The 26,740-nt window shown below is 37.3% G+C and overlaps 3 protein-coding genes and 2 non-coding genes across 5 annotated transcripts; 4 read left to right on the top strand and 1 right to left on the bottom strand.

Moving 5' to 3' along the window:
- The first annotated feature begins 142 nt into the window (after positions 1 to 142).
- On the top strand, positions 143 to 10,916 carry ppt2b (palmitoyl-protein thioesterase 2b). Its single transcript, XM_044138122.1, has 8 exons — positions 143 to 591; positions 1,547 to 1,700; positions 2,303 to 2,398; positions 3,410 to 3,517; positions 4,060 to 4,143; positions 4,442 to 4,526; positions 4,804 to 4,858; positions 6,856 to 10,916. Exons 1-8 carry the CDS (start codon positions 412 to 414, stop codon positions 6,997 to 6,999), a joined length of 906 nt encoding a protein of 301 aa, XP_043994057.1. The 5' UTR covers positions 143 to 411; the 3' UTR covers positions 7,000 to 10,916.
- An 808-nt stretch (positions 10,917 to 11,724) lies between these two features.
- Positions 11,725 to 15,724, top strand: rps5 (ribosomal protein S5). Its single transcript, XM_044138121.1, has 6 exons — positions 11,725 to 11,808; positions 13,093 to 13,196; positions 13,434 to 13,643; positions 15,032 to 15,160; positions 15,418 to 15,516; positions 15,610 to 15,724. Coding segments are annotated over exons 1-6 (612 nt in total). The 5' UTR covers positions 11,725 to 11,807; the 3' UTR covers positions 15,679 to 15,724.
- Positions 13,232 to 13,365, top strand: LOC122844294. Its single transcript, XR_006372857.1, has one exon. It is a non-coding gene; the product is annotated as a small nucleolar RNA SNORA3/SNORA45 family (small nucleolar RNA).
- LOC122844295 lies at positions 15,201 to 15,333 on the top strand. Its single transcript, XR_006372858.1, has one exon. It is a non-coding gene; the product is annotated as a small nucleolar RNA SNORA3/SNORA45 family (small nucleolar RNA).
- A 2,907-nt stretch (positions 15,725 to 18,631) lies between the features above and the next one.
- Positions 18,632 to 26,040, bottom strand: ddah2 (dimethylarginine dimethylaminohydrolase 2). The gene is made up of 6 exons (XM_044138117.1): positions 25,868 to 26,040; positions 24,821 to 25,265; positions 23,888 to 24,076; positions 21,797 to 21,916; positions 20,938 to 21,081; positions 18,632 to 19,345 (listed from the first exon to the last, which is right to left on the bottom strand). Exons 2-6 carry the CDS (start codon positions 25,118 to 25,120, stop codon positions 19,226 to 19,228), a joined length of 873 nt encoding a protein of 290 aa, XP_043994052.1. The 5' UTR covers positions 25,121 to 25,265; positions 25,868 to 26,040; the 3' UTR covers positions 18,632 to 19,225.
- Positions 26,041 to 26,740: the final 700 nt, after the last annotated feature.

Raw genomic sequence — 26,740 nt, 5'->3', positions numbered from 1 at the left:
GTGTTAAATTGGACAGCAAAAAGCGCTTTGTTTACATCGAAACTCCACTTGATGCAACAAAATGCGGGAGGAGTCGCTTCGCTTAGCACTGATTGGACGAGTCGAGGTCGGAAGTGACGTTCGCAGCGGCCGTTTCACCTTTAATTTAAAACCGGAACAAACAGATGAGGAAAGTCGATCTGCAGCTGAGTATTTTTATGTGAATGTGAGGACAGAGTGTGTGTTAAATAAGATTTATAAAGGGAACGCCAACTGTGGGTTTATCTGGACCACAGCTGGACACCAAACGAACTTCAAGATGATACCTCACCATTAGCTAAACAAACATATTTTTTATTTTGCTTTTACCCAACGCGTCCTTATTTATGCAGAGGGAATTATTTTAGGGACTTTTAATACATCTAAGTTTCAATGGCGGGGCCATCTTTTGCTAGAACCAGGAGGAGAGTCAGCGGGGTGGCCGGGCTCATGTGGCCGCTGCTCGGTGCGTGTCTCTGGGCTGCGGTGGTCGGGTACAAGCCGGTGATCATCGTCCACGGATTGTTCGACAGTTCAGACGATTTTAAAAATTTAAAGCGGTTCATTAATGAGGTCAGTGGGTAAAAAAGACGACAAAATTAGTTATTCTGTTTACATTCTGCATGCCTCGAAGACTAAATTTACCATATGTGACAATATGTATAGCATGTATGTTTTAAATTATTACTTTATAAATACAAGTGGTAATCTGTAGCTTTTAAAAGTGTAGTAAATGTTTAAAATGTTTGTGGCGTATACGCCACATGTTGCTATTTATTCAGTATCAGAGCATCAAAACAGATTTAAAAACAGATTTTTCTGGTATAAAGTGGCCCAACAAGTTATTCAAAGAAATCCAATAAATTCTGTACACCTATTATTATTTCCCGTTTTGACTATTTTTTGTTTTGTTTAATTTTTCTTTTACTTTCTAAGTTCTCTTGCATATGTTATTCATGTCCCTTTTTTCTTTATTTGATCTCTAATTATTATTATTTTCTTCTTATTTAAAGTTATTTTTGTCCTAATTGCCTAAAGACAAAGGGGAAATTAATGTTACAGTAGGACACAAAAGAACAAAACGCAAAGTGTAAAACAGTCATTTAAAATACTAGTGGATAAAAATGTAGTAACAGAAGATATATCTAAGTCAGTAACTGAAGAAACAAATTAGTTGGAGCAGTTTGTACAAAAGGTAAATGAACTTAAATGTAGATTGTTGTAAAGGCAATGAAATGTGCTCTGTCCTGTGTGTTTTCATAAGTTCATACTACATCCTAGTAGACATTTATAAACTCACAAATTAGAAAAGTAGAAATGGTTAAGAAAAAAGGAAATTTTGTGGGCTTTTTGTGAAACCAAAAAGGTTTCAACCTGTACTTCCTCTTTTTTTCCTACTTTGTAGCTGCAAACTGAAACCAGAAAACCAACTAAATATAAACATTTTCTGCTTCACTTCATCTTAACTTCCACAATATTTCCTCAAGTGCCTTCAAACCCCAAACGAGGTTTTGTTTCTGTCCTGCAGTCTCATCCTGGGACCAATGTGACGGTCATCGACCTTTTCGACAGAGGAGCCAGCTTGGAGCCCATGTGGAAGCAGGTGGATGGATTCAAGGCAGCCATTTACCCAATAATGCAAAACGCTGCAGATGGAGTTCATTTCATCTGTTACTCTCAAGGTGAGCACATTCCTGAACCGCAGATGACACAGTACGCAGATGACACAGTAGCTCAAAGAAAGGCTAAAGGAAAATGCTGGTATGCGACCCGGGCTCTGCTGCCTGGTCTTACATAAACATTTGACTGTAATCTGTCAGAGTCTCTCTCAGCGTTTATTGCTGGATGCATTTTTTATGATGTTTGGGATTTCTGCTGGAAACTCCCAACAATCACAGACATGCAGAAGCAGATTAGTCCTTTAGACTTTTTGCTAATTTTCTTATCAGGTGTTTTCTCAGAAATGCATATTTAGAAACGAGCATGCAGAAATTAGAATTTGATTTCTTTTACTAAAAGAGTTTGTCCAAGTTTTGACTCATAAATGTAATTTTTTTCTGTTTAGATTTTAAGTTTCTCTGATTTATATTGGTGTTTTTTAACTAAATTAGAATTTCATCAGTAGTTTCTATATTTATGTAGTTCAATTTCACAAAGGGAAGCTTGTAAATTACATAGACTCATTACAGAAAGACTGACATATTTTTGCTGTTAAGTTTGTTGATTGTGAATTATTTGTAATGAATAAATTAAGTAAATGTTTTTCCTTTTCTTGTTACTTTAGGTGGACTTGTTTGCAGAGGGATCCTCTCCGTTCTGCCCGACCACAACGTTCACTCGTTCATCTCTCTGTCTGCGCCTCAGGCTGGGCAATATGGAGGTGTGTGCGACGTTAATATAAAAGTGATAACTACAAATGTCACAGGTGTCACGGAAGAAAGTACTTTAACAAGAGTCTGGATTAGAAGAAATAAGAAATGTATTAAAACCTTGCAAGGTGAGAACGGAAGTACAGAGTCAAAGAAGGGTTTGGCCTGCCTAACAGTGGATCTGGCTTCCTTTTATGGGTTCTGGTCAGAGAAGAGAGACTTGATTAGACAATAGGTGTGAATCCCTGATTGTTATGCAACAGGGACTCGGTGGCGCCCAACACAAATGGTCTTGCTTTTTGTCTATTGTTAAGGAAATTACTCTTTGTCTCTAAAGGGGCCAGATAAGTCCTGGGTTGGGGAAGTAACACCAGATAGGAGAGGAGCTTGACCATTCTCATGATACAATCATGCAGTCACATGTTTTCATCATGCAGACACAGTCTAAAGTACAAAAGGGCTGAGGAGCACATTCTAACATTTTCCAAAACACAGGTTTATGAGTTTGAAAAAAAAAAAGTTCTTTTAGGAGTATTTTTACTACGCTGTCATTTCTACCTGTATGATATTCATATGATGAATTATTTGGGTAAAGTTCCTGGAATCTGTAACTTCACTGAATGGAGAACAAACATGTTTCGACCAGAAATTCATCATAAACAGACAGAGCTGCACTTTTTGTTAAAGTTTCATAAGGTTTATATTGAAAGAAATTGATTTGGGAAAATGTTTCCGTTGGCTAATTTTATTTTGTTGCTTAAAATACCAAAATGTCCATTTATCACTATATTTTAATCCATCGGAATGCAATTTTTAAATATTAAATGATTGATATTTTGATCAGTTACTCTTTTTACCAACTACTTTTTCACTCTTGCTTGAGTAATTTCTTGGACAGACACTTTTTACTTTCACTTGAATAAAAACAATTTTTTGAAGTAGTGCTACTTTGACGCTGAGTATAATTTCTGGGTTTTCTGCTCACCTCTGATTAAAGGCTTCTGCTTCTTATTTCCTCTCAGATACAGACTACCTGAAGTATCTCTTCCCTCAGTTTGTGAAGTCAAACCTCTTCCACCTCTGTTACACGGCGTTCGGTCAGAGGATCTCCATCTGCAACTACTGGAACGGTGCGTAGTAACTAGTTACTTTTACTCAATTACAGTTACTTGAGTAACTTTTTGAAAAACAAACTTTTAGGAGTGCTTTTTGCTACACTGTACTTTTTACTTTTACTTGAGTAATCTTATTATGAAGTATTTGTACTCTTGAGTAACATTTCTTGATTTTCTACACACTGTTGTAACCATAAATTCACCAGACACAGACACACGCCTGCAGTTTTTGGTAAAGTGTCACAAGTTTTATATTGACAGAAACTGAAATTGATTTTTGTTCTTTAAAATACTAACATTTCCTCTTAACTTCCCGTTTAGGTCTGTCGGTGTAATTTTTAGATATTAAATGGTTAATAATTTGACCAGTTACTCAGTACTTGAGTAAAATACTGTCTTGCTCTTACATGAGTAATTTCTTGAACAGCTACTTTTTACTTTTATTTGAATAAAAATGTGTGGAAATACATTTCACTTTGTGAAATTCTCATCCCCCGTAAACCTTTTAGATTCTAAATTAATAAAATCTCATGGATGTAACTTGTTTCTGTCTCCAGACCCCCATCACAGAGACCTGTATGTGAACACCAGCGACTACCTGGCTTTGATTAACAGCGAGAGACCAAACCCAAATTCAACAGGTTAGAAACAGGTTTATTTATGTGAAAATAAGTTGAAGTAGTGCTGTTCTTATATGAGTACAATTTGTGGTGGTGACATATGGGCCTGTCTCAATAACAAATTTTGCTCATCCAAAATAAGTGAACAAAACAACAGAAACTAGTTGAGACTAAAGCCAGACTGAAGACTTTTATCGTCCAGTTTTTGGTAGAAAAAACGAGAAAAGAAGAAATAGAGAAATCATGCAAATGGAAATTCATGAACCTGCAGGCCTCGGCACATATTTCTTTGTTTAATGGGTCAAACGTCCTCCTTCAGCATGGAAGGAGAACTTCCTGAAGATCCAGAAGCTGGTTCTGATTGGAGGCCCGGATGACGGCGTCATCACCCCCTGGCAGTCCAGGTGAGTTCACAGCACGGCTGGTTTGAGAAACAACACAGAGATCATTTCTAGAAGTAGGTTAGAAAAAGCAGAACCTGGTGCTCCACTTCTTCTCTTCTCATGTTTTCCAAGCAAACACATCAAATCTCCTCTGAAGGTTTTATATTTTCCCAGGGTCATAACAATGGTTTATGCTCAGTTCACACATTTAACAGTGTTTCTTTTTTATGATGGGGTTTTCCTTAGATCTGCTGATTCTCTTGTGATGCTCACGCTCTCCGTCTCTCATGTTTTACAGTCAGTTTGGATTTTATGACGACAACGAGACGGTCATCGAGATCCAGCACCAGGATGTGAGTAGAAATCAGATGCAAAATTCAGCCAGTTTTCCATTTATCAGGAACTTCCAGACGTTGTTGGTTGAGGTTGTGTTTTCCAAAATGACTTGAAACTCAAGAATATAACTAACTTTACATTACAAGGAAGACACTGATGATTAATTTAGACAGATCAGAGGTTCTGTTTCTGTTTTCTGTAATCAAAAGGAACATTTTTGTTTGGAAATCTATATGTTTTCTATCTGAAACTCTTTTGTGTCAAAACTATTAATTTAAAAAAACTCCCAAATTCTGATACTTCCTCTTTACATGAGTTTTATAATTTTATTATGCAACAGCTGAATATAGTAATGGTTAACTTCACATTTTTATATTTCTAAATGTGTTGAAGTCATGGTACAAAATAATGGACACCCTGTGGAGAGTTTTAAGTTTTCGGCTATAATAAGTCTAACATAGTAAGATAAATTTAATTTTAAATCTAAAATATAAAGCAGATTCTAAACTAAACAAAGAAATGCATAAAGGGTAAAGTTTCAATAATAGAGGTTTGTGATGCTGAATATTTTGGTATCAATTTGATACCAACCAGTATCACCAATATCGATACATATTATTCAATTATGATATGATTTTAGGAGTTTTTGTGGTTTTCTTTTCAGTTACTTTGCTGAAACCCTCTGTCATAATTTAGATAAAGTTTACATGTGTCTACAAAATACTTTAGTAACAAATTAAAATGAAAAACAGAGGCGATTTATGTGCATTGTTTATCAAAATTAAGTTAAAAAAAAATCTAATTATGTGGAACTTCCTGGAAGGACTGAGCTGGTTTGGGAGGAATAAAAAGGTTTGCAGAGTTGCTTGTTTTCTTTTTGTCAAGTTTTGCCATTTAACACTGGACTGTGTTTGGAGGAAACAAACAGCATGCACTAACTATCAAGCATGGTAGTGGAGGAGTGATGATCTGGGTCTGTTTTGAACCTGAGAAGTTACTTAGTCAAGGATTTATTTGCTGTATATTAAGAGTTGCAGAAATGGGTCATTCAAACCATGAAGGGCTGAAAATGGTTTTTTGGGTCACTGAATGTTCTTAAAGGGCCGGTTCTGTCGAAATGTATTGATAAAATCAATTAATCAGTTAAAATATCAATAAGTAGTTGTTCCTCCAGAATTTTGTGATGGTTTTAGTGTTTGCAATCACAATTACAGATTTTGTGGTGCCAATTTAGAAAGAAATATTTAGGATATTTGCGCTAACGTATGACGTTAAATGTGACGTTTTATTATTCGCCGTATCAATTACCGACTATAACGTGACATTATGTAAGACTGAATGTTTTTTTTTTTTTTTTTACATTCTTTATTTAAGATTATTATGAATCCAACACACATACATATGTATATTTATGCATGCACTTGCATAAAGAAAAACAAAACCAAACAAAAGACTGAATGTTTTTGACCAGTTTTGAGAAAATCTGCAGTAAAATCAGGAAAAATTTTTAGATTTGTTGGTTTTGTGATGTTTGCAGACTTGTGAAAAACTGGAGGGACATACTGATGTAATTTGGAGTCTAGAGGGCCACATAAAAAGCTGCGGCGGGCCAGATTTGGCCCTCAAGCCTTGAGTTTGACACACGTGATGTAAAGGAACCTGATGAACAAGTTATTGCAACTTGATGGGTTTTCTTAATCTTTTCATACATTATTCTCATTTTTCCTGTGTTTTAATTAGTAATGACATGATTTCCATATTTTCTTTAACTGTCAAATCATTTTTATTATGTTAAAATGAGAGTGTACTTTCTTACTATCTTGATTTTAAACGCAGATTGTGCGTAGTGTACTCAGCTCAGAAGACGTGTTCAAACTGCAAAAATTTAGCAAAACAAGCATTTGTGTTTGTAGAGCGGAGTTGTTTCTTCTATCCTGCACTCAAAAACGTCTGGAGGTTTGTGAAGTTTCTGGCAGTGAAGACCTGCAGTAAAATCTGTGTTTTCTTCCTGCAGCTGTATCTGAGAGACGTTTTTGGCCTGAAGACGCTGGCGGCCCGCGGCGACCTGTTCTTCTGCACGTTTCCGGGCGTCGAGCACGTCTGGTGGCATTCGAATGAGACAGTGTTCCACTCATGCATCGAGAAGTGGCTGGTGTAGCCACACACACACTCACACACACAGCGATATTCTGCTGTTTATTAAGCTCATATCATGTTACAATCCAGGAATCTCTGATGACTGACCGTTTGAGTCAGATATCAAACAGCAATTGCAGGATTTATGTCTTCTTTCTCAGTAAGGTTTTGCTTTGGCAAATGAGAAATCTTTATTTATGCTCATATTTAAAGAAGTTGTAAATGTATTTGTTTGCTCTCCTAGTAAGGCTCCAGTGATGAGAAGAGAACTTTGTTTTAAAGATACTGCAAGTAACTTTTTACCTCCCTTTAAAACAAAGTGCAACAAAAGCACCCAAATTTTACATGTAAAATTCAAAAATTATTGTTTTTTTCTGACATTTTATTGTTTTCTGTTGAACTCAAAAAGTTGTAAACCCACATAAAATGGATTTAAATTATTGGTAAGAGCAGGGATGAGCAGAAAAATGATCCAGAACTGAAAGAGTTAATCACTTCTCAGAGTAAATGCTATTACTGAGTTAAGAAAACTAAAAATTCAACCTGCAGGCATTTTAAAGAAAACCATTTTCTAAAATATATCAAAGCGTCTCTTCAGTATCTTCAGGCTGGAAAAGAGACTGAATGCAGTTCAGCGAAGTTGGTTTGTTTTAAATTTTTAACATTTTGTCATAAAAAATGCTCGATTTGCAAAATATTTTGAATTTGTTTTATTTTGGTTCTTAAATTGGAATCAGGTTTTGTTGGCTGCTTAAAAATTTACTTGAGTAGAGATACACCAGTCACAATGTTGTGTCTAATAACCATTTTCTTAAGGTTTTTATTGACTTCCTTCAGGCTTCCCACTACTAATATAACTAATTTTCATTTTTATACCTCCAGTGGCTTTGCTAGAGATGATACTTATAACACTAACCCCATAATATTAAACTTTTTTTTAAGTGATAACTTTGAAATGTATTGTCACAGTTGAACAAAACCCATAAGTTTATGTGCTAAAGTTTTTTCTTTTTTTAGTTAAATCATTTAAAGTGATTTGATGTCTCAAAAAATAGCAAGATTGAGATTTATGAAAAAAAGTAAACCATGAAGTTCATGCATGGTTTTGATATGCATTATGAAATTATTGTTGCTTTAGTTATGAAATGGGTTTCCCCTTGTAAATCTATAAAATTTATTCTAAAATTCAGAACAACACTGGAAATTTAAGGGATTGTGAAACTAAATTGAACTATAAGGGACTATTCCAGCTATGTATCTGGTCATTTCTACAGATTAAACTCTGATTGTTAAAAAATATCAAATATAATACGACAATGGGGTTGTTTTTCAATCTGCACAAACAAACAGTTCCTGCAAAGCACATAACTCCATTAGTTGCACCTGTTAAGTGTAATTTATGAGTGGAGTTACAGATAAAACCACTCAGCAGATTCTGGCTGAACAAAAGGCTGAATTGTGGGAGGGGTTGATAAATTTCCACCACAAGTTATGAATTTGTGTTTATACATCCTGTGCAGTCTGCCTTTAAAAGATTACAAGCTTTACAGCTGATGTTTGCACCTTTTTTAGTTTGTGTTGACCCTTTGCAACTACGTCACTATTCGAGGCGCCATGATGGACATCGGAAGTGAGGGGACGGGAGTGTTGAACACAGCGACTGAAGTTCTTTTCCAAAGTTGTTTTGTTTTATTCGCGTTTTCTACTTGTTCGTGTCGAGCTAATTTGTCTGTGAACGTAACACACCTAGTTGAGGCTCAAAAACGGCGGTTTACAAAAGTTAGAAACAACTAGCTTACCTCCTTCCTCCTGGCGTGTTTATAAAATTATCAACTTAGGCTGAATTCACACCACATGATTTATGCCATGATTTATGTCGCTGTGTCGTAAGATGCGTTTCCCCTTGAAACGGACATACAAAACGTATAAAAGACGAGATGCTAATAAGTTTTTTTTTTCATACATGCTAGGATACATGACGGTGCGGCACTGTCTCCATGGTTACCAACGGTTAGACGCTTAGCTTCGCCATAATGCGATATTTGATATCTTTCTAATCATATTTACTTAGAAAGTGAATGAACGTTAATCTTCTTACCTTGTGAAAAAAGTGTCGATACAAATCCGCGGCTACACCAAGAGATGCCAGTCATTATTATTAGCAGCTGTTAATCATAACGAGAACCGCTATCCATCGGCGCCATATCTTTCCTCGTTAAAAGTTATGACAAGTTGATGCAGCAGCCTATTACCATTTTAAAATGAAATCAACTAGACAAAAGTAATATTAGGCTACAGATGTCTGTTTTTAGACTAACTTTAAATGAGCTCATTGGTTGTTTTTTGATGTCCGTCATGACGGAGTTCTGGAGAGCGTGACGTCACATGTAAAGGGTCAATAGCCATTTTATTGTTGCGTATAGTAATGTGTTATATTAGCGTATCTCAAAGACACCATGCAAACCCGACCGTGCCTGAACGACCTGCTGTCAGCTTGGCAGATGATTACTGCCCTGCTCATCTAGTGCAGACATTTATATAATTTTAACCAGATCCAGACCTTTATTAACCTTTTATTATCATTGTGCATGAAAGATCTGATCACCAGTATCAGGGTTTTTCCTCAGATTCATGCAGTACTCTAGACGTGTTCTCTTTCTGCTTTAGTGGATTAAGCCTTAAATGTTTTTTTCCTTACATGCCTCAGTGTTTCATGTCCAAAGTGCTTTGACACACTGCCTTCAGTGATGGTGCTAAAAATAAATAAATTACATTATATAGGTATAAGTGTAAAGTGGCCAGTCAGGTAGTGATGAGTTACCGATCCACCAAAAGCTTACAGTTCTGGTCAGACATCTACAATCTTCTCCTCATGCAAGTGCAAACGTTTATCTGAACAAGATGCAATGGAAACAACACATTAAAAAAAACAAATGGATGCACAAATTTAGGCAAGTTACAGATGAACTGACTTCAATATGCTTCTAAAATAGCTTCCTGTTGGTTATTTGTCTGTTCTCTTTGACAGAATTGGTAGAATCAATTTAGACTGTTTTTTTGGGGACAATGGTGTATAGAAAATGGATGGATGGATGGACTTTGAATGGTGAGGCTGGTGTTTCAGGAAATGTCAAATCAACAAATTTAAATGAGCTCCTTGAAAAGAGTTCAAAAGTAGAGGTTCAGTTAGCTAAAGGACATCCATTAATCCAATTTCTGGAGATAAATTTATATATTTGAGCCTTTATAACTTTGATCCTGTGTAAATTGCAGAAAATCTGCAATAAATCCAATATTGTGCATCTTGTTTCTAACAAACAAGATTGAAACATTGAAACTTTTAGCACCAATCCACCCAGACAAAGTCATTCAAGTAAACCATTAAAGCCTAAAATGACGCATTAATGTCCATGACAAGTGATTAGTGCATAACTGTCTGATCAGAACTGTATTATGTGGTATTTGTTACCCTCCATCACATTTAGATGGCTCCGGCATTTCACTGGTTTTCATATTTAATAGAAAAGGGATACACTTTTTTTCCCTAGTCTGGTTAGATTTTTATGTTTGCTGATTCTGAAACATGTTTTATTCATGTGTATTTATCAAAAGAAGGGAAACAGAAATGTGTTTGTTAATGTGTGTAGACAGGAAGTGAATTATCAAAGCATGGATTGCACATGGAGCGAGAAGGGAACTCAATGAACAAGGGTTGCTTTCAAATGTGTTTTAGCTGCTTAAATTTTTTTGTTATTTTTTTTGTGTGTGTCATTTATTACAAGAAACCCATAACTAACGAGTTTGAAGGACACCCTCTGTGTTAATTTGTTCTGCTTTTACAACCAGTTACTGTAAATAAGGAACCTTTTTAAAACTAGAATGACTATTTTGGAAGTTTCTACAGTGTTGTCCTGCAAATAAAAAGAAACTAAAAGCTGACATTTTCTCAATAAATACTTTTGAACATACAAGTTGGTTTTATTTTGTCTTTGTCCAGTTATCTTCTGGATCTCTAAGCAGAGGAAACCTGATGTATAAATCGGAAGAATGATCATTCACATGTCACATTATTAAATTTTTTTTAATTTTGTGATTTAATGGAGAATCATGTATTGCATGAAGCCATCACCAATAAAAGGGTTAGAAATATTAAAAATATCTTAAAATATGTTTTACCTGTTTAAAATTAGGTTCCATGTTATTTTATTAAGCAAAATTAATTGTTTTTTATATTTTCCCTATGAAATAAAGCTTAATATGTTCCAGAAATGGATTTCTCAATATTTTACCTATTAAAAAATATTTATAAGAATAAGTTTGCCCTGCGACAGACTGGCGACCTGTCCAGGGTGACCCCGCCTCTCGCCCAGAACGTAGCTGGGGATGGGCACCAGCAACCCTCCTGACCCCATTAGGGGCAAAAGGTGTGTAGAAAATGGATGGATAAGAATAAGTTATATGACAATAAAGTCAAAATATTTATAAAAATATAATAATCTAATAAAAAGTCAACTATTTTACTATTAAAATAGGTAAAATAGGTGAATAAAATGTATATTTTTATAAGCAAAAATGCATTTCTTTCTATAAAACAGAAAGAAATAAACTTTTAAAAATTGGTGTTGATCAAATTCCTAAATATACATCGCTGTATTTAAATTCCTATTACTTTTATGGCAAATAGCTCAGCTTAAAGATCGTCAATAGCTATGTATTAACAAACAACATTTCCCATCATGCTTTGCGACCTCATCACCGGATATCCGTCCGCGGCGCCACGGAAAGGCCCTTTTCCGTCTCTGAGAAGTGTGGTTCGGAGCGGCAGAAACAAGTGAGTTAAGAATTCAATTTATTTTTGCCTTATTTGCCACAATAACAAGTCGAAACTAACATTTGATAGTTTTTCTGAGCAGCTTTTATCGATACATTAACTCAGTGTGGGATAATGTTCCCTGACGGTGGTTTTATTTATCTTGACCGTTCCGCTTTAGCATATGGCTAACCTGTTAGCACGTGTGTCTGCGGCACGTTGAGCCGTTCTGGCTTTTGAACGTCACATTTAGTTCACTATTTTGTCAAATACTCTACTTATACCCGTTCCTACACTATTGCTGTTTAGTTGTGAGACAAAAACACTGGCTCAATATAATGAACCGCAGCACGTTTTGGACAGTTTCTAACACCTCAGTTGTGAAAGTTAAACGGGCTTCTGCTGCGGCCTTCTTCTGAAATCTGTTTAGCTTTTAGGGATTCAGATTCAATATGAGGTCCGATCTGTTGAAATTAAAGTAATTTGAATAATTACTTTAATTACAAAATACACTGTTTACATACAGTGTATTTTGTGTTCGTCTTGGAAAGTCTGTTGGTAATAATGAAGAGAAATCTTACGAAGCTGATGATTTTTTGACAATTTCTCTTTAAGAAAATAATGAATCGAAGTTAATCAGTTATTTTGATGACTCGTTTGGTTTGTTTTTCAACCAAGAATCATGTGCATCTATGATGGGTTTTTTAAAAGGTTTTTCTTAGTCCTGCCAGGTAAATTTCACATCTGTTGTTTTAAATTAATTAAAAAGTGTAGCATTATAAACATTTTATTTGATTATCTACCACCTTACATTTGTTTAAAATTCCTGTAGTGATGTGTTGGTATGACATTTGACCTTTTATACATTTTAAGGTGTGGAAACTATTTGAGTTGTGAATAAGAAAATTAAAACTCTTGCATCTTGTGAAATAATGTGTATATATTCCTCTGTCCATCCATCAGTCTTCTTGTTTTTCACATATATATTTTTAAATCTATTCTTCAACCAATTTGTCGAAGAATAAATTGGTTGAAAAATGAATCCATATACATCCACTCATATATGGATGTTTATGAATAGTCATCCATATTCTCTGAAGGTTTTATATTCATCCATATTCAAACCATGATGTCTAAATAAATTCTTGGCAATTTATTTATACTTTTTAATGTGTCTAAAGGGGATTTGCAACTATTCAATGTTGAATTTTGTTATGACGTTTGTAGGAACCGTAGTAAGACTTTTTATTTAAAATCACGGTGGAGTTTTGTGTCTGTAAAGTAAAATTTTCTCTGCGTCCTCAGTGACTGACTGGGAGACTGCCCCAGCCGTGGCTGAGACTCCGGAGATCAAGCTCTTTGGCAAGTGGAGCACCGATGACGTCCAGATCAACGACATCTCCCTGCAGGTAGACGTCAGAACGTCACTCATCAGCTAACGCTAAGCGAGGCTAGAGTCACGTCTGGGTATTCGCCTGTTGCCCTGGCGTGCTAGAGCTCTCGTAGAGGAACAGATCTCTGCCTATTCATTGGCTGTAGTCTCTCGTGGCCCAGCTAATCACCAGCTGAGATACACCGCCCACCCGAACGACGCTGCACATGTTTGAATGAGCTGCAGCTTTTAAAGGCATCTCTGTTTGCTGCAGGATTACATTGCTGTGAAAGAGAAGTATGCCAAGTACCTGCCACACTCTGGAGGACGTTACGCCGCCAAGCGTTTCAGGAAGGCCCAGTGTCCCATTGTGGAGCGTCTGACCAACTCTATGATGATGCACGGACGGAACAACGGCAAGAAGCTGATGACCGTGCGCATCGTCAAGCACGCCTTCGAGATCATCCATCTGCTGACTGGAGAGGTACTGTCTCATGAAGTCAGAAATGACCAGATGATTCTGGGTTTAATGGAGTTTTTGTCCTCTAGTTTGAGATTAAAGCAGTGAAGTGTTTCTATGATCTAACAGTAGTCTTTGATTTCTAAATATTAGATGGTCTATTGTGTGTCTCAGTCTGGTGAGAGCCGACTCTGGGTTTATGTGGTTCATAGATCATGGAGCAATGTTTTCTTTCTTTTTTTTTTTTTTGCTCCACTTCCATGTTTTTAATGCCAACTACTCACAGGGATCCTCCAGTCTGGATATAAATATATTTTCTATGTCTGGATGAGTATGGAAAAACTAAAAACAACTATTTCCAGACATTATCTGTTCCATTGTCTGTGTGTTAATTTTGATATCAAATATGATCAAATCCAGTAACTTTACTCTGACCATCTCCTGCATCCTTCTGTCATTTATTGTCAAAAGTTTCCAAAACTCAAATGTTTTAACATTTTCTTGAATAGCTGCTCAAAAGATTTCGAAAATTTGGGTTAAACAAGTTAAATGTCTGGATGAATTCAAAAGGAAACTGTTGTACAGAAAGATTTGTATTTCTAGGCTTTAGTTTTCAGTTTGGTGTCATTTCTTTATTCATTGAAGATTTTTCCAGGTTGTTTATTTAAAGCCTGATTGGTGAAAGTATCTTAAATTTATAGTGAAATATTTTTTTTGAAAAAACTGCTTTGTTTTCTACTTAACGTATGAAAATTGAGGGATTTTAGTTTAACCACTAAAAGCACAATGAAAATGAAATAATAAAGCATCCATCAATCCCTCCATCATTCATGTGCCCAACCTGTCATCCTTTGTCTTTTTTTTTTTTTATGTTTTTTTCTATAATTTTCTAAAGTTATCAGTTTTTGAGTCACTTTTCCAAATTGGTATCCAAATTCCAACATTAACATTAAATATGGAACCTGGAAAACCTCACACTGAAAGAACAAGTGCACGAATTAATGAATGTGTTTTATTTGATGCCACATTTATCTTAACAGGAAAATTAAAGACTATGTATGGAAATAGAAATATCTTCAAATCTCTCCAAATGGAAAAATATGTTTCAAATTTGACTCCAATCCACTACTGAATAAGAGACTTTAACTTTTAGTGGAGACGTTGGCAGAGAAAGCAAAGGTGATGCAGGTTGTATCTTAGCCTGGTCACTGAAGAAATGATGCAGCTTGAAGGCAAAAAGAAAAACATTATGACATAAAGGCTCCTATTTTGCCGACATATAAAATATATATTTTTTAACTTGTACAAAACAAACTCAGAGGAAGTATGAAAAAGCTTCTGAGGGTTTGGTTGACGTTTTCTCCAGGTTGTATTTAAAATTTTAAATCTTCTGTTTCCATATTTGCTTCCAGAATCCTCTCCAGGTGTTGGTCAACGCCATCATCAACAGTGGACCTCGTGAGGACTCCACCCGTATCGGACGCGCCGGTACCGTCAGGAGGCAGGCTGTGGACGTGTCGCCCCTCCGCAGAGTCAACCAGGTAGAAAAGTTTCATTCTTTTTTCTTTTAAATCCATGGAAAATGAGGCTAGAGTCACGTCTGGATATGATCCGTTGTCCCGGTGTGCTAGAGCGCTCAGAGAGAAAATGTCTTTGCTTATTCATTGACTGCAGTCCATTTGTGGCCCAGTCAATCACCAACTCAGACACACGACGCCAACGCCGCATGTTTTACCTCAACTGAAACCGACCCGTGATTCTCTCAGGCCTTTAATCTGAAACTTTCTTCTGTCTTCAGGCCATCTGGCTGTTGTGCACAGGAGCAAGAGAAGCTGCTTTCAGGAACATCAAGACCATCGCTGAGTGTTTGGCTGATGAGCTGATCAATGCAGCCAAGGTGACTCAGAGCTTGAAATTAGACCATATTCAGCCTGGTTTGTGTCTTTCTGCCTCAGATGTTCTGAACTTTTCTTTTGGGTTGCTTTTCCAGGGTTCTTCTAACTCCTATGCCATCAAGAAGAAGGACGAGTTGGAGAGAGTCGCCAAGTCCAACCGTTAAATATGTTCACTTTCTGACAAAACAAATAAATGTGGGGGAATTTCAACTAGTGTGTGTTTTGATTGGAGTAAAGCTAACATTTTTGGTACTATTGTGAAAAACGATGAAAATAAAAACTATTACTATTTTTTTATGTAACTGGCTGTGCCTGCATAAAAATATTTCAATTTGAAATGGGTTTCTTCAGGATGCCACTTAGTGTGATTTTAAACTTCACATAGTAACTGCATTTAATTAAATTTATTGATATTGTCTTTGAGAAAATATCGGAGAAAATATAAAAATAATGTTAGATTTTTGTTTTTTACTTCAAGTTAAATATATCAAAAAAAACTACTTCTAGGAGCTAAACTGAAACAAAAACTAATTAACTTTGCAATTTAGTATTTTCTAATTATCTGATTTGTCAGCAAAAAGTTTTAATTACTGATGATCAGTTAATGGTTTATTAGATTAAAATTAGTTCCAATCGATTAACCAGTAATGTCCGCTTTTATCTAGTTTTAGTGCTGTAGTTTAGCTGCCATCCAGCAGAGGGCGCCGCTGCTCATTAAGCGGAGCCGTTGGTACGGAATCAAAGATGGCGGACACCCACAGATTCTGTGGGATGGAAAATACGCTTCATGTGGCTCTGATTTTAAATGTAAACACTTTAAGCTCCTGAAGTTATCACTCTAACCTTCAGCCGAGCTGCACGGAGGAGCAGAGACAATTTAATAAAAATTACATGTGTGTTAGGCTGACCAGACGTCCCTGATTTCCGGGGACAATCCCCGTTTTAGATGGCCTGCCCCCGGGTGAAGCCGTCCCCGGAAAAGTTCCCGATTTTAGCGTTTTATAAATAAGAGTAAAAAAAAGATATAGATTGTTATTACAATAGCCGGAGACTCCAGGGAGTAGAAAGCGTGAGTGAGCGTGTTGCGCGCAACAACAGCAGTTACGGTAGCTACTGTTAACGTGACAGAGAAGAACGGCAGCAGAGCCAACAACCAATAAAAATCAAGAGCAGCGCGCGCTGCCAGAAAAGACAACAAGCTGGAAGTAAACAGCTCGAGTTTTGACCCGCTGACCTGATACGGTATGTGTGAATCAACGTGTTTTGTTGGAACTGGGCTAATCCTTGCCCAGTTCCACAAAAAATGGAGTCACTCGGTGACAGAAAAACTGAATGAAGAAGAGCATGAAGTGAAATTGATGAGGATGGAGAGAGTTTATTTTATTTATTATTTTTTGCTAAATATGGCATTTTTAACATTTCATCAGCTGATGAAAAAGATAAATATTTAAACTAAGATTTTAGTAGGAAGAATCCAGCTCCTCATCTCAAAATAACCAAATTCCAAACCAAAGAAAGCAAATCTAATTTTATTTCTCAAATTGTAAACAGGAGAAAAATATTCTGATAGAACTGAATAAATGAGGAAAACAGAAAAACTGATAAAGTTGGAGAGAAATATGAAATATAAACATATTATTTAATTGTGTCTCATATGTTGTATTTGAAGTGTTTCTCTTTACTAGACCTCTATGATCATGTGGCTGATGGTTCTTCAGACTGAGGAGGGTTTACAGATCCAGAGATGAGCTCATGTTGGTGGACTTCCTGACCAGAGTTCACTCATCTCAAACACACACAGTGTCCTTACAAATCAGTTACATAACTTTACACACACCTCATGTATTTATGGACACTCATGTGTCCATTCATGCACAATATTAACAGGTGGACAAAGTTGTTGGGATCTTCTGTTAATGACTGGAAAACCCACAGTGGCACTGACACAACTTGAAACTGACTAAAGTGATAAATGAAAAACTACTGAAAATTAACCAATAAAAATCAGACATTGTTTTTAACTGAGGTTCAACAGAATAAGAAAATGTCAGACCAAGATGGCTACAGTTGTACAGATTATTCTGAAACGTAAGATCCACAGGACTGGAGCTGGAAACCGACCTGCTGTGGCTGCAGGAAGAAAATTGACAAATTCCAGAGAATTATGATGTGAATGGTTACTAAAAGTCCAGAACAACCAAGTCCAGAAAGCAAAGGTGAACTCTAAGGTCAAGGTGGACTTGATGTGAAACGACCAAGGAGGAAATCAAATCATAAAAAAGTGAGGCTGTAATTTATCACTAGGTTCTGGGAGAAATGAGACAAAAGGTGCATCAGCTCTTTGGTCACAGACACAAAAATTATTGCTACCATAATTTTAATTGAGCCACAATTTAAAAGCAGTGACTGACTTTCATCAGTTTGTCAGTAAACAATTTTTTACTACTTTTGTCAGTTTCAAGTTACTTCTGTTACCACTGTGGGCTTTTTGTTCATTAACAGAGATACCAACTATGTTATTCCTGGTCACTAACAAACTATGTACACAATTTCCCCCCATATGTCCAGTTTTAATTTTCTATTGTTGCTATTATTTTTATGATTAATAATAGTAATATTACCACTGTGTAGAGAGACATGTTCCTGATTTTATATTTGATTTTTGATGTTTAAATGTTAGTAAACTTATCTGTCCCAGTTTTTTCATTTTATTTTAATAAATTTGCTTCTTCTTTATTGCTGAGTAAGAAATGTCCCCAGATTTAGTCTTAGAAATCTGGTCACCTTAGTGTATGTACAAAAGCGAAGATGTATTGACGTAAAAGCGGATGAGGGAGAACAATGTAACGTGATATGGGGCGAAACAAGATGCAAGTTAGCAAGGTTAATTTTTATGTTATGGAAAGACGGTCCAATCCGAGGAAACTGGATTTCAGAAAAATGGCCGCCTATCAGTTAAGAGATTGAACTGAAGAGTAAAGAGATCAGCTAGGAAAAGCCCGATCTTCTGTTCTAATCGTTTTTGATGCTTGTATTTAGCACAAAGTTAAGAATAAATAAAAACGAATTAAGTTGACTATGAAAATTGTTGTGATTAAATGAAGAATGGAGTCAGGGTAAAAGTTAGATTTTATTTCCACAACCACAAATTTATATTCTGGGAAGCTAAAACATCCTTAATTAAGCAGCCAGGTGTATTTCACCAAACTAAGACTACACTTTGTAATAAATGAAACTGATTATTTCAGGTCTTACAGGTTCACCTTAAAGGACAGTGATTAGAAAATGAAACTTGTTCATTATTTCAAAGCTTTTAAGATGAAATGTTTCAAGCTGAATTGAATACTTCAATTAACTTTTATTTTTACTTAGTTTAATCTGTAAACAGTTATAATTCTCTTTAGTTTTTCTAAAGTGGTTTAGATCTTGTGCTTGATTAAAAATATAACACTGCAAGTATAAAAAAATTCACTACACCATCTGCGTTTCTTCACACTTGTGCCAAACCTTTTTTTCTTCTTTTTTTTTTTTATCTGTAAAATGAAATGACAGGAACTGAGAGAAGCTGAACTTTCAGCAGGGGGAGCAGCTGCACCACAGATCTCTGTGTCCTGAAACCATTATTATTAAACACTGTTCTTACTTTGTGGGCCGTGACTAATGAGCCACCAGAATAAAAAGCTGTGAGATTATGCGACGGCCGCAGCGTCCTCAGAAATACGTGTGCTTTCTGTTGATGAGCAGGCAGAGCGAGGACAGAGACGCTCCCAGCTTGGATGCTTCGCTGCAGGCCGTCGGCAGCAGGGTGTAGTCCGGCAGCTTCTGGAAGGCCTGCAGAGAACCGACAGGAAACGATTCACTCATCCAGTTACAGAGTCATAACTGGCTCTGGCTAATGCAGGAGGAGGGGGGCATAACGGCTGCTGGAAAGAATGAATGGTTGAAATGAATCACCGCCATGACACTCGTTCAAGATCGGAAACTTGGTTGGACTTGGGCATCTGCTTATTGCTAAATCAGGATTTTACTTTAGCTCAGGGTTTCTCAAACCTTCTCACCACTTAACCCACCTGTGTCAAACACAAGGTCCGGGGGCCAAATCTGGCCCACCACACTGCAAAAATACACCATCTTAGCAAGTACTTTTGTCTAGTTTCTAGTGCAAATATGTCAACACGCTTGAAATAAGATAAACTAACTTACAATAAACTTATCTAGAAGACATAGAGGCTTGTTTGAAGAAATTAAAAATTGCTGAAATTGATGAAAATATATTAGATTATTTAACTTATAACATGGGGAATTGTGCTGTTATAAGTAAATTTATCTGCCAATGGAACTAGAACCTTTTCATTATTATTAAAGAGTTATTGACTTAAAACAAGCTTCTATATATTGCTGATAAGTTACTTGTAAGTTAGGTTTGTGTTATTTCAAGTGTAGTAAGATATTTGCACTAGAAACTAGATAAAAAATACTTGCTAAGACAGTGTTTTTGCAGTGCACAGTTTTTCACGTGGCCATTTAACAGCTGTGTAGTTAAATATTGTTTAATCAATCAAATCAAACCGTTTTTATCGGATTACTGCCAAATTACTTCAGTCAATACTTTCAGTTTAATTGCGGTCGCAGAAATTAATGAAAAATGAACAAATTGCTGAGTTTTTTTTATGCTTGTGCATAACAGAGTTTATTTAATGTTTTTTTTTTTTTTTAGAAAAATGGTCAAAAACATTGGCTTTAAGTGATACCAACTCCCACCTCCAGGTGGCAGCATAGTTTACTTCTACCCTTATTTGAGAGCAATACAGTATCATATTGCAACAATTTTTGCAAATTTTTCTAAATTAGCACCAGAAAAGTTTTCTGATTGGAAAAAAAAAATTAAAAAGTTAAATTCTGGTAGGACTGATTTATGTGAAAAGATGTTGAATATTATTTAATTTTAAGAAGAACTTATCAAATGCAGAGACAGTTCTAATTGTTTATCTATTAGGGTTATTGATGCATTATGGCACAACCGGCCCTTTAAGAACTTAATGTGACCCAAATGTTTTTTGTGTTTATTTTTTATTGCAAAATTTATAATTTTTTTGTACAGTTTTGGCTAAATATCTGCTCTGAATATGTTCTTTCAGCAAATGGTCTTTTTTTTTAGTTTCTACAAACTCACTTAATTGAATACTTAGTTGATTATTTTTTCAGCCCTAATTAGCTCATTTCCTCATAAATATTTGTACTTTATTCTTTAAATTCTGTTTTTAAGCTGAAAAGGGCAAAAACGTTTTATATTCAACAATTAGTCAATTTTGAAATTTACAATCCTAGGAAAGTATTTTGAATATTCCAGGACAGTTAGAATCCATTCTTCCACCTAGATGGATCTAAGTTGTGATAAAAATTGGTAGCTGTGGTGAACTCACAGAGACGCTGTCGGGACACTCCTCTGCGGGCCGGTGCAGCAGGAAGTCCCGTTTGGACGGGCCTTTAACGTAGATGCAGTTAGCCGCAGATTCCTCTGGGACGGTGAGAACGTCGTAGTGGTGATCGGTCAGCTGCTCCATCATCTGAAACCAACAATCACACACACACACTAAACCTCAGCTGACCAAATACAATAATAAAAATCAATTGTTTGACTGCTTGTGACAAGTTACAGGTTAATTATTCTTTTTTTATTTATTTTTTATTCTTAAATTCACATTTTCCTTCTTTTTTACTTCCATTTGGGACTCGACTACTTCTAAAAACACCAAGTCGATTAAAAAAATAAAATAAAGTTAATGTTTTTCAGTGTCTGAAAAGTTTTCGGAATGTAACAAATCAGCAGAAACTGCCGTCACCTAGCAACCCCAGCCCGTCACCTAGCAACCATTTGGGCTGCTGGTTTTATCAATGTATGGCTGTATGATGGCTGCTAATAAATAAAGGTGTTTTGTTGTTGTCGTAAGCTACTTGACAGACGTATGGTTGTATAATTTGGGAATCTGTTTGCCACCATTTTCACGTGTGAGTTTAAACGTTGAGTTGGGGGCGTGGCCAGCAGAAGATTATTTGGATTTAAAGTGACAAAACACCCCAAAAGAGCTAAAAATCTCTTTATTAGAAAACATTTAATGAACATCCTATCTTATTTAAAGTGTATGACGATATTTACACTAGAAACTAGACAAAAATAAGATTTAGTGTTTTTGCAGTTTAGATATTTCATTCACAAATCAAAATGTTACGAAGATCCAACATGTGGGAGTGAAGCAGCAGGAGGAAACGGTGCGCTCTCACCCTCAGGGTCTTCTTGGCGCCGTCACCGTTGCTGATGATGATGGTGTCCGGTCCGCCCATGGAGCAAAAGTTCTTCAGCCTGGCGCCGCCGCAGACCGGGACGGTGGACACAGCAAAGTCCTGAACAGATAAGAAAATTTAAAGATAGACGTTTTATTTTTAACAAATCTCACCAGTCCAGCATTCAGCCAATGTTAACCAGTTCATTAATTATAAAAAACTTTTATTGAGAAACACATAAAAGTTTAATGTTTCCGTCTTTGTCAAGAGTCATGACAGCCGTAACTTTATGATGAAAAATATTCCAGCTGACGAGCGACTCTTTATTAAAATCAGATTTTATTAAAGATTTCTATCCATGTTTTCAGAAAGAAACAAAAGAAGAATGAAAACTGGGTCAAATTCCTCTTAAGGAGAAAACATATGAGCGCGACAAACGCTTCCTGTTAAATCCCCCGCCCAGAGCGCACAAACACCATCCACCCAAACAGCATCCATAAAACCAGCTGTGTGTGTGTGTGTGTGTGAGAGAGAGAGAGAGAGAGAGAGAGATGCACTCAGCAGAAGTGGGGAAAATCAATCCTAATGTTGGATCTCATCAGTCCAGAGGGAGGGCAGCGTGCGGCCCTTCATTATCCCGGGAATCAGGCGACCTCATTCATCACCGCTCACAGACAAGAATTCCCAAAATGCAATAAAGCAAATGACCACCTGCTCACTTTGGCAGCGGCTCTTTGTTTACAGTCCTGGCAGCGACCCGGCCTCTACCGCACTGCACAAATGTGGTAATTTAACACTTTTCGCTTCCTCCAACTTCTCTGGAAGAACTTTAAACCCCAGGAGCTTAAATAACTTTAAAACATCAGCCTGGTTCCAGGCAGGTGTTTTAGTGACAAACGCTTCATGACAGATTTCTGTCTTTAAGACTTTAAAGCTTAAATCATCTGTTTCTGAATATGACACTAGATTATTTAGGAGGTTAAACAAATTAGGAAGCTGGAGAAGTGGAGAAAAACAGAAGTGTCTGGATTTTAAATTATTCACAGCAAATGATCTGAAAGTTCAAGCCTCAAACAGCAGGAAAAAAAACTAATGAAACATTTTAAAAGATGAGAAAAGATCAAAAATCACACGGATGGATGGATGGATGGATGGATGGATGGAGAGATGGATGGATGAGTGGATGGATGGATGAGTGGATGGATGGAGTAATGGATGGATGGATGGATGGATGGATGGAGTAATGGATGGATGGATGGATGGATGGATGGATGGATGGATGGATGGAGAGATGGAAGTATGTATGGATGGATGGAGTAACGGATGGATGGATGGATGGATGGATGGATGGAGTAACGGATGGATGGATGAATGGATGGATGGATGGATGGATGGAGTAACAGATGGATGGATGGAGTAACAGAAGGATGAATGGATGGGTGGATGGAAGGATTGATGGATGGATGGAGTAACAGATGGATGGATGGATGGATGAGTGGATGGATGGATGAGTGGATGGAGTAATGGATGGATGGGTGGATGAAAGGATGGATGGGTGGATGGAAGGATTGATGGATGGATGGAGTAACAGATGGATGGATGGATGGATGAGTGGATGGATGGATGAGTGGATGGAGTAATGGATGGATGGGTGGATGAAAGGATGGATGGGTGGTTGGAAGGATGAATGGATGGATGGAGTAACAGATGGATAGATGGATGGATGGATGGATGGATGAATGGATGGATGGATGAGTGGATGGAGTAACGGATGGATGGATGGATGAGAGGATGGATGGGTGGATGGAAGGATTGATGGATGGATGGAGTAACAGATGGATGGATGGAGTAACAGATGGATGGATGGAGTAACAGATGGATGGGTGGATGGATGGATTCAATCTTCAGACAAATCCAGGGAATATAAATGTTCCTGCTTTTCTTGCCTTAAAATCTCCTACAAAACTTCTAAACTTCTCCAGATTCCCCCAGACTGTCAGGTCCCTGAACGCACCGCTCCTCCATCGATCATCCATCCACTTCTCACCAAGTTCCAACCAGCTTCTCTTTGGGAAGTCTGCTGCCCCTTACCCTGAAGGTGTCTGCCAGCACCTCGGCTCCTCTGCGGTTGGTGTGGGAGGAAATCCCCACGAAGAACTCCCTCCCTGTGAACAGGACGTCGCTGCCCTCCAGCGTGGCGCCGCCAGAGTCGCCTTGTTCGTCGCCCATCTCGACCACGGTCAGGTTGAGCTCTGACATCACCCTCCTCACTGCGTCCACCTGAAGAGGAGCAGAAACAGGCACAGAAAACGCCCTGCTGTTAAACTTTAAATGAGCTCAGCTGCCGAAGAGTTGCAGTTCTTAAAATCGACACTAGATGGCACTGAACACAACATACTGCTCCTTTAAGGGTATTCTCTATTTGTTTGAAACAGGCTGAATTTGAAAGAAACAAAAAACTTTTTCAGAGTTGTCAGCTAAAACTTTACATTGAGTGACCGATACATTAGAGCAGATCTGTTCAATCTAATTCTGTGCAAAATTATGCTTTATTTATTTTACTATTTATTTTGAATTCCTAATAACACTTTCTGAAACACCTGAAAGAAAGATTGTTGTAGTTTATTTTTATGTTCAACTAAGATAGTCAACCTATTGTTTTTGTCCATAGAACTTGGTTGCTAAGTTACTGGCTGGGCTTGGCTGGTGTTGCTAGGTAACAGTGCCAGTGGAACTAGAACTTTTTCATTAATGTTAAGGAATTATTTACTGAAAAGTTACTTTTAAGTTATTTTTGCCTTGTTTCACGTGCGCTAAGATATTTGCACTAGAAACTACACCAAAAATACTTGGTAAGATTGAATATTTTTGTAGTGTAGAGTTTGGGGGATGGGCTCCATCTTCCTGGTTTTAGTCAGAACCCCAGCAGCAGCAGCCAGTTGTTCAACTGGCACATGCCTTGGGCCTTCCCTGCAGCTTCTCTTTCCTGAAACAGTCCGTCGTTTCTGAACCCCACTGCGTTACCTCGCTGCGTCTCTGCTGCTTGAACGGTCTGGTGATGAGCGCCGTGTCTCCCTGGATCACCGCCACGTCCTCTATCCTCCAGCTCTCCGGCAGCTCGGGGTCGGGGGGGATTTCGATCAGCTGCAGGCCCACCTTCTGCCTCAGCGCCCCGGTCAGGCAGCCGAACTGACGCTGGGCTTTGGCCTGGTCCACCGTGACCTCCCCGTTCTCACGGCCCTCTCCAGCTGTTTTCCCAAAGGTCTCTGGGATGCCTCTCACCACGGCGTGGGTGAAACGGCCATAAGGGCACATGTTCGCCATGACTCCAGCTCAATGCTTCTGCTCTGCAAGGGGAAAAACACTAAAGTGGGTTTTCTCCGTCCAGACACAAGGAAGAGGAAGTGGGGATGTTTTAAACAGAGATCCTCATCCTGGTTGGCTTCTTCATCGATTAATCCAAGCAGACCTAAGAGAGGAAGAGGAGCACATTAGCATTCAGGGCACAAAAATACACTTGTAGCTAATGATTTGAACGTGAATACAAGCTGGTATTGTTTAGCGTTGGAATATCTGATAAGAAGGAATTTCTGCAGCTTTTCCCCAGATGTGGACAATTGGCCTTTATTATCTTTCCTGTAAGTCACAGCAGCCCCCCACAGAGAGCCTGCAGAGAGGGAGCGGGTCCCCCTCCATACAGGATGTTTTCTTTAAAACTAAAGCAACAAGTGCTCCAATTCAAAATTCAAGTATTTTTAGGACAGAGCAACACACCAAACATCTCAGGAACACTTTTAAATGCTTAAATTAACATTTCCCCCCTTAAATCTAGGTCAGAGTTGCATTAAAATGTGAGCGCATCGTTAGCAGAGTTCATGTTTTTCTCATTTAAATCCCGTTTTTGTTTGGGTTTACCCGGCTGCAGGAATCAGCGTAAAGCTGCGCCGCCCCAACAGTTCAGCAGATCTTTCCAAACACTTCTGATGATGTTCCACATCTTTCCAAAACAACAGTGGAGAGGAAACCAGTCGGCTCAGAAAACAGGTAAAATCACAATCCACGCCTGCTCACCTGTTTTAAGTGTGTTTTTTATGCCTTCTGTTGTGTTTTTTTTTCCAGTTTAATTTAATTTCCACGCCAGCTCTGCTCCCGTTACTCGCTGGATCCCTTTTTCTCTACTGACCAACCGGAGAGTCAAGAAGGCGACTGTGGATGTGAGGACTTCCGGTTGGGTTTTTCAAAATAAGGCAATTAGCTAACCCGAATTGTGAACATTGATCAGACGTCACACTTAATCAAATGCGTTTTAAAGTGACAGATCACAGTTCGGTGAGCAGATTCACTTTACAAACGGGGATAAATTATAAATATAATGTTTTAAATAAGTTAAATTATATAGTTCAAACACCAATTAAATAATACGGACAGTTGAAACCATCTTGAAACCATCAGCAGAAGCTAATATCTACAAGCTTTCTTATTTTCGGTTTTGGGACTACAGTCAATCAGCATCAAGGAAAATAAATAGAGCTCCTGGATTGGCTGCTTTGCACACCAGATAATTCTCATTTCCCAAGATCCGTCTTCTTTCAAATATTTTAGATTTTCTCTACAAATAATTAGAGATTATGTTCCACAGAAAAATCCAGAATTAGCAAACAAAATAAACTTGCTAAAGGACAGAATAATGAAAGATATTTTTTAATATTTACATTTATATTACTTCTTATAATTTCTGTTATTTATAAGTTACTAGTACTTTCTACTTACCTTCTTTAAGCTCACATTATGGAGACAATTCACGTGATCCAAAATTATATAAAAATCTCAGCAAATGGAAAATAACATTTGAAAAAAAAAACGTTTAAAATTGAAAGGTATGGTGTAGTAAAACCATTCTTAAAAATACTTTTTTTTCCTTCTTCAAAACGTTACTCAAGGACA

The sequence above is a fragment of the Gambusia affinis genome, linkage group LG14 (assembly GCF_019740435.1).
Source record: "Gambusia affinis linkage group LG14, SWU_Gaff_1.0, whole genome shotgun sequence".
In the NCBI taxonomy this organism is placed as follows: Eukaryota; Metazoa; Chordata; class Actinopteri; order Cyprinodontiformes; family Poeciliidae; genus Gambusia; species Gambusia affinis.
The sequence above is the reverse complement of the archived record's forward strand: the minus strand, read 5'-3'. Positions and strand labels throughout refer to the sequence as shown.